An 8,898-nucleotide genomic window follows, 5' to 3' on the forward strand; every position below is an offset into this window, starting at 1 on the left:
TTAAGCACCAATTTCACTCAGCAGCCTTTTGAGCCAAATTAATTCCTTAGCTCCTTCACTAGATGCGACGAACTCGGCTTCTGTAGTTGACAGCGCCACAGATTTCTGGAGTTGAGAAGTCCAAGAGACAGCAGTACCACCAATCAAGGATACGAAGCCACTCGTTGACCTTCGGGTTTCAATGTCGCCTGCCAGGTCAGCATCTGAATAGGCACATACATCATCTTCAGAGGAGGTGTAGAGTAAACCTTGATCTGAGGTTCCTCGAAGATATCTGAATATCCTCTTCACAGATGTCCAATTAGCGTATGTTGGTTCTGACATCGATCTGGCAGCTTTTGACACTGCATATGCAATATCCGGTCTGGTTGCACATGCCAGATACATCAATGATCCAACAGCTGATCGATATGGAATAGACTTATCTAGTGGATCACTGGATTTATCATCAGGATGGTTATTTTCAGTTGGAGTTCCAACAGGTTTGCTCTCGGCCATATCAAAACGTTGAAGAACCTTCCTAACATAAGTTCTTTGTGAGACAAATATACCTGACTCACGTTTTTCAATCTGCATTCCCAAGAATGAATCTAAAGAGCCTATGGTAATTTTGAAAGCTAAAGTAAGTTCTTTTAAGAACTTCTTCACCGCACTCTGGGTACAGCTATTAGACCATCATCCACGTATATGGCTACCAGAATCTTCTCACCATCTTTGATACGAACGTAGATGCATGGGTCTGCTTTCGATCGAACGAAACCATTTTTCAGCATAAATGTGTTGAATTTATCATTCCAGCACCTTGGGGATTGCTTCAGTCCATATAAGGACTTTTTAAGACGGCACACGCGACCGGATCCATTATCGAAGCCCTGGGGCTGAGTCATGTATATCTCTGCGTCGATATCGCCATGTAAAAACGCGGTTTTAACGTCGAATTGTCCTAACACCAATTTTTCCTTAGCTGCGATAGCTAGCACGGAACGAATCGCGTCATATCGTGCCACCGGACTGAAAGTCTCATCATAATCTAATCCACTACGCTGGAATATTCATCGCACAACTAATCGGGCGCGATAGCGATCGATGGAGCCATCGGCTTTGTATTTAATACGAAGGACCCAGCGATTGTCTATAGCACGTTTACCACTTGGTAGATCAACTAAGTCCCACGTGTTATTATCTGTGAATGCCTTCATTTCTTCTTTCATAGCATTCATCCATTCTTCAGAATTTTGACTTGCCGTGGCTTCCTCAAAAGTCTTTGGGGTGAATTCCTCTTGGATTGTTTCAGATAAACACGAAAGAGCGCTGTTGCCTTCTGCTCGACGAGCTTGATAGCCAACTTCAAAGTCTTCGAACTTTGCCGGAAGACGAGTTTCTCGAACTGGACGTTGAGCTAATTTTTCGAGAGATTTTTCTTCTTCAATTTTCTTTTCTTTACTTCGACTTCTTCCTCTGGATCAGCATAATCTTCGAATTCAAGCTGTATTGTGTTACTCGTGGTACACAATTTTTCCGGGCGAAAATTAACATTACGCGTTTTAATCAATCGACGTTTCGATGGAATCCAAATTTTGTACCCAACCTACGAAATTCCCGAACGAAGCTTTATCGTCAAATTTTGATCGAAATTGTTTAGGTACATGAGCATAGCACTCAGAACCGAAAATTCTAAGATAATCGAAACTTTTGAAAATTTTACCTGTCCATAGTTCAAATGGGGTTTTCCCTTTAACACTTGATTTTCCAGTTCTGTTGATTAGTTACACTGCAGTATCACAAGCATGAGCCCAAAAAGTTCTTGGTAGCTTACTCACTGAGAGCATCGAACGAGCCAATTCTACCACGTGACGATTTGACTGTTCGGCGACGCCGTTTTGCTCCGGGGTATACGGACACGTAAGCCGGAGTTCTATACCCCGTTCACGTAATTCACGTAACACTGCGTTACAGTCGAACTCGCGACCGCCATCCGAACGAAACACTTTGACTCTGTGTCCTGCAGTGTCACACTCCTGTAGGAATGTCCTCAGATGTTCCACAACTTCAGATTTGTTTTTCATAAAAAATACACGAACAAATCTTGATTAGTCGTCTTTGAAAACAACATAATATCGAAAGTCATTTATCGAGTTTACCGACATGGGCCCATTCACATCTGCGTGAATCACCTCACCAACTGTTTCTGAACGATCTTCACGAGCATGAAACGGTTTTCTATGTGATTTACCGAGAATGCATCCATCACAGCACGAAGCAGTGTCCGAGCACTTAACTGCTATACCGAATCGAGACAATACTTCGCGAACATGTCGTTTGTCTTGATGTCCAAGTCTCTCATGCCAACCTTGTAGAACTTCTTCTGCAGTTGCTAAGTTAACTGATACTTGCAGATTAGGAGATTTCAGTCGGAGGTTCATAACGTAAACTGAGCCAACTAATTTTCCACTTGCGGAAATTTCTCCATTTCGTTTAATAATTACTCCTTTATTATTGAAGGTGATTTCATTTCCAAGTTCAGCAGCCTTTCGAATTGAGAAAAGTTGATGTCGAGCATCTGGTACGAACCATACATTATTCATCTTTGCAGGTGACCATTTACCATTTATGAGCACCTCGATGTCAACACGACCAGATCCATAGGCTAAAATCACCTCACTACCTGCAGTATGAACTCGCTGTGGAATTGGAAATTTCTCGAACGTCGAAAAATGTTGCTTATTAGCAGACATATGATGGGTTGTGCCAGAATCCGAAATCCAGGAATCAGCTGTAATGGAATCCTTGTTTACCAGAAAACTCGATGCAAGAAATGACCCTGAGTTGCTGGTCTTGGCATTGGAAGGATTTTGCAGTCTAGATTTTTCGGCATCTGCTCTCTTACGGCAATTTGCAATGATGTGTCCCACCTTCTTGCAATACAAACATGTTCTTTTCTCTTTCTTCTTATCTTTCTTCGAATCATGTTTGGGTTTATCGAATTTTGTCAAAAAAGCATTACCCAAATGGTTATTTCCATGTGAATTCTCAATAGATCGCAAATTTTTGATCAGTAGCTTTGTGGTTTGCTCTGACTCTGGTATTCTATACCATGTCGACCGATAATATTGGTATTCGGGGCCTAGGGTTTTGAAAATCCTGTGGTGAAGAAGGGAAAGAGGTAATTTAGCATCTGGATTACCCTTCTTCAATTCATTACACAGGTCATCGAACAAATTTGCCAGTGTGGACGTATGTTTAGTAACAGAAGTACACTCATCCTTTGTCGTTTCAAAGAATGCATCAAAAAGAGTGTATAATCTCTGCAGCGACGATTGTTCATACACAGATATGAGAGTTTCCCATATTTCACACGCGTCGGTTTTCTTGCGAACATAGATCGAAGGCGCTCATCATCTAGTGATGTACCTATTATTCGCGCCGCACGAGCATTGTCCCTTTGCCAACGTTTGTACGCATCGGAGGGCTCTTCTTCGCCGACAGGACCTGCTGGACACTTTCGTGTTCCATCCACGACCGAATAAATACACTGTTCCTTTAAACAAAGTTCTATCTGCCACTTCCAAGTTTCCCACTGTTCTTCACTCGAAAGTTTTCGAATGCTTATCCCCGAACGAACACTTTCATCGCTTTGCTGCGGTAGCGTCACCTCGGCCATTTTGTTTGTTCCTGTACTTCTGTTCATGTTTGAATCGAAATAAACACAACCGAACTAAAATACACCTGATACGCAGTAAGACGTAGCTGAACCCATAACCTGAGATGGTAAACAGGTGCTTTTAGGTATAATAATAAAGTCTTTTATTATTAAGTGTGGTTTATTTAAGAACACGAACTTAAAACAAAACCGGACGTATGTCCTTAACGAGAACAAAACGAAGTACCTGCGTACTAACACAAATACTACAGAACTACTAGGGTTATTGTTACAGACCACAGAATACTGATATAAACTAGGGCCACGCTCATATAAGTAGAACTCTTATCGAGTAAATGGCAATTTCAATATATTGTGGGTAGGTGGCGCCACAAGGCTTAAACTGAATATAAATAGTGAGTTTTAGTTTATATTCCAACACACTACAATATGACCAGTTTCTTTAGGGTATTTTTGGTGAACTTGTGCTTGGGAGCCAAAATACAGGATTTCTGAAATTTTTATTCAATATATTCAATACATTTTTGTCAAGAAATCTTCCTTTGAGTCGCATTATTCCATCATGGTCGCAAAATGGAGAGAGCTTGTAAATTAAACTTGTTTTCATCAAACTCTTGTTGCTCTTCAGTGTAGATAATTCTTCTTGAAAATGCTCACGTTGACTTTTTTTTATCCACATGTTATGAGTTTCCTCCAATGACTCGACTTCCAATTCCAATTTTCCTGGACTGTCATTTTTGTCTAAACGTATTATTTTCTGGAAATGTAAAATCCAAGCTGTTGAACGAATGAACCTGTCTAATTTCGAAAATCTGTAAGTTTCCTTCTGCTTGAGTCTCATAGTCTATTAGAAAGGCGAATTGGCCTTCCTCTAGACATTCAGGTTCTTGCATAACCCTTGCTGATATAATCCTGGATCTGGACTCTTTTTTCCCAGTTCACTCATCTATCAAATCAAAACTTAAAAATTAATTCGGACTTCCTATGAGTTCCTTATAAGAAATTTCAACGCTACAAGTCTTTTTCCCTTCAATATCATTAAGTTTAACATTGGTTTCTAGAGGTGTATTTACAGTTTCACAGTCAATCATATCAAACTTGATCAACAAATCGTTTATATACTGCTCCTGATCAATATTTATGCTACCTTTATCTCTACTGATTCTCAAGCCCAAGCAGTGTTTAGTTTCTCCAAGATTTTTGATTTTAAATTTAGTGTTTTCATGATTTACAAAAATTGAGTTCCTTTTGTATCTGCCGAAAAAACAAAAAATCATCAACATAAAGGACTATAATTGACAATTGATTATTTTTAATATACAAGCATGGCTCAAATTAAGATTTCCTATAGCCTATATTCAATAAATCTATATACATACACATACATAAGATATTTTTTTGTCATACCGGCGTCGACAGCGTGGTCATTTTGCCGCTTTTCTCCTTCCTAAGATATTTACAGAGGCTTCGAAAGTTGTGATTTCACACTTGGGTCTGGGAGTGTTGTGGGATTCGTCCTTAGGTATTCGGCTACTATTTGGTCATATTCTGCAGTTATTGTTTTGGTTAATATAGGAAGTCGAGAAGGTCAAGTGGCACATCGTTGAGAAGAGCTTGCGGCGCAAATATTTCACTTCGAATACAAAAGCGGTAATCTTTCGATCTGTATAATTCATTAGAATAACCTATGCTTTACCAACCCAAAGAATAGATATTAACAATACACGTGCAGAAAACACGTGATATTTTTCCATGTGTTCAAAATTCAAACACGAGTTACAAAGTGGCGAGTTTTTCAATGAACGAGAGGTAGAATTGGCCATCTGTAAGAATATTATACATTATTTTCTCTTATTCACTCAATGTTTATTCAAAATAATGAAATATTTCCATGAATATCGTTTAGTGATTTTCTTATTGAAAAATGTGGGCTCGCAGGATAGTTTTCTGTTTCACAAATTTAACAGTTAATAAACAAACTGTGGCAGGAGATTTTCGAGTACCAACATATAATAATAAAATATAAGGATGAAATTTGTGCGAATCGGCTGTAATTTAGCAGAGTCAATGATACACTGTTGAGTTGTTTCAATTACTTATAATTATCTGGAAAAGAAGGATTACACATATTCCTATACATGACAGTTGGCGTCGTACAATTTGGTTCACAGATCACTCATGGATGTGGTATGACACATGTCATAGACACAGAACAATATGAAGTGGGTGCGTTACGGGATTAAGAATTGTTTGTTTATTGTATAACAGTTAACATACCCCCTCAATTCTTACCCAGCAAACACGTTACATCACTTGGCAGTTTCGCGAAGTCTCAAATTGCACATTGACAGATATCTTCATTGCGATTACGCATACTTGTTCTAAACATATTTATTTTGCGACATTGCTTTGTTAACAACAATTCGAAGATGCAGTGATAATAATTTGAGGATATTAATAAATAACCACAATGCCATCCCCATAGAAAGTGGTAAATTAGTAGTTAAAAAGTTTACCATCGAGCGACTTCGCAACGAAGTCTTTTTGAGAACTACACAATGTTAACATGAATTGGATGATATTTCAAATCCTTTTTGAGTGGGTCACTTTATGTTCCCAATGTGGCTGTTTATTCTGGTGAATGTAATAGTAATACTTTGCACATTATTATTTTCAATTATCCATCTGTGGCACTGAAATATCCAGCCCTCAAAGAGTCCGACGAATATTTATTTATTCTCCTTCATCTGGATGTAATAAACAAAAACAAACGATTCAGAGCAATCCGAGAGGTCGTCGGTGAAACCAGAACGTGATCCTAATAGAAGCATTTTTGCAACAAAATACAGATTACGTATTCACTTGGTCCGTTTTCTGGCTGATGAGCGATATTTCGAAAACTACAATAGCTATAGGCTTCCCGTTTTTTCAGTTTTATTTGTGCGTTGGTGTCTGCCATGTGGCTGGTGATATAGCTATATCACCAAAAAACCAATAAATTAAAATATATATAGTATTTTTTATAAGTGGTCAAATGAAGACCGGCTCTGTTTGTTAATTTTATTATTTTATGAGAGATAATTTCACTTTTTTGTGACGTTTGTTTTTTATATTACATTGAATTATTTATTATATGGATGTTTCATTACTTCATTTCCCATTTCCAAATTGTATGTACAAATTTCTACAGGATTACTTTTGTGATATTCATAAAATAGTCCCTTTGGCACTATACAGTGTGTTTCCAAATTGTATGTATGACTTTGTACAAGATATTCTACACATTAAATAAATGATATTCTATATAGGAATCCTTGTCCGAATTTGAACAATACAAGGCATTTGACCTATATTAAATATCATTTATTCAATGGGTAGAATATCTTGTACAAAGTCATACATACAATTTGGAAACACACTGTATAGTGCCAAAGGGACTTTTTTATGAATATCACAAAAGTAATGTTTTGTGGGGATTACAGATTTCTGCGTTACGGTCATGATGGCGCTGCCAACCAGGTTAACGCTTCCCCCAACAGAGGGCGCAACAATCTACTTAAACCTCTAAGTAAGCATCTTAAACGGATATAAGCCGAGGAATCCCAATAAAATAGCAACCTACATCATATAGCATTTTGTGTCTTGTATTAAATCTGTACTATATTTCATTTTTACTGTTTTAGTTTATAACCGTCTAACTAGGAGTAGGCAGACAAAGGCCTAGTTAAAAAACAATTTATTTTTCCCGCTAACTAGGAGTAGGCAGATTGAGACCTAGTTAGCACATGTTCCGTTAAAGTTATCCCGAGTTTAATCAGGATTGGCAGGATAGGCAGATTGAGGCCTGATTAAACCCCACCATCGACCAAGTCGTCACGCTGTCCCAAAAGTTTTATTAAGTTCAAAATTTTATCTTATATGGAAGTCAGTATGTGTACTCTATGTGTAGTGAAAAAAAGAATAGAATTGAGAAGTCTAATAATGATATCCTAATGAAATCATAATGGAACTTCCTATTGAAATTGATATAATGTTCTCTATGTGTGGTGAAAAAGGGAATGGAATATAGAGATATCAAAGAGACCTCGCATGAAACGACCCAATGTGGTTATTAAAAAGACATTTATTGACTCAAAAACTTCCATAAAAATGACAACAAATGGATGTTTTTTTGGGGATATTTTTTCATGTCTCAATTTGAACAACACAACGACTTGAAATGCGTACATGATGTCGCGGACATTTCGCTGCAAATGCGAGCGGGAGGCAATGTTTTTAATACATCGCATGCGAGGTTTTAGTTGCAAAGTTACTTCCATGGTACTTCACAGTTTCCTCCCAGTGTTTGCTGGGTATATACTAACATAACAACTTCATGTAATGGTAAACAGTATGTAATGGTTGCATAAACACAATGCATTTATTTTTCATTTGTGCAGATTCCTAACAATTCAGAAAAATACTTAAATTTAGGAGCTGCCAATGATTTGGTAAAAATATCTGCTACTTGTTCTGAGGTTGGAACATAATACAGTTTAATTTTATTCTCAAAAACACATTGTCTTACAAAATGCTGTTTAACATCTATATGTTTGCTTCTCTTAGTTTCTAATGTGTTTGACATCCTTATGCAAGACTGATTGTCTTCATAGACACTAATAGGAAAAACATTTTTATAAAGAATTTTTGATAGCAACTGACCGACAAAAATACATTTTGTCCACATTCCGATAAAGCAATGTATTCAGCTTCTGAGGTATTAAGAGAAACAATTGCTTGCTTCTTTGATTTCCAGAAAACAAAGTTGTCATAAATTTTTATTCCGAAGCCTGAAATACTTTTCCTATCGTTCAAATCATTTGCATAGTCTGCATCAGTAAAAGCACTTATAATTCGACTATTCTGACTTGTTGACTTTACATATTTTATGCCAAAGTTTTTAGTTAATTTCAAATATCTTAGAACACCTTTTAAATGAGTCCAATGTTCTTCTGTGTAACCATTTTGAAATCTACTGAAATAATATATTGAGTAACTCAGATCAGGTCTTGTTCCTAACATAACATAATATCAATAATCCAATAAGTTCTCTATAAGGTAGGTTCAATTTTTCATAATTTGAGTTTTCATTCCTTAAATTCCTTAAATTGCGACCTGCAGGTCGCAAAGCGGTAGCTTCAGGGGTTCTCTAGTTATGGACGAAAAAAGATATTCTTCAACTGATGCACTGAAAAACT

General features: G+C 37.3%; 1 protein-coding gene across 1 annotated transcript; it reads right to left on the reverse strand.

The window, feature by feature from the left end:
* LOC123671984 (secreted RxLR effector protein 161-like) lies at positions 1 to 498 on the reverse strand. Its single transcript, XM_045605914.1, has one exon. It carries the CDS (start codon positions 496 to 498, stop codon positions 1 to 3), a length of 498 nt encoding a protein of 165 aa, XP_045461870.1.
* Between the last annotated feature and the right edge of the window lie 8,400 nt (positions 499 to 8,898).

Source organism: Harmonia axyridis, chromosome 1 (genome assembly GCF_914767665.1).
Source record: "Harmonia axyridis chromosome 1, icHarAxyr1.1, whole genome shotgun sequence".
Lineage (NCBI taxonomy): Eukaryota > Metazoa > Arthropoda > Insecta > Coleoptera > Coccinellidae > Harmonia > Harmonia axyridis.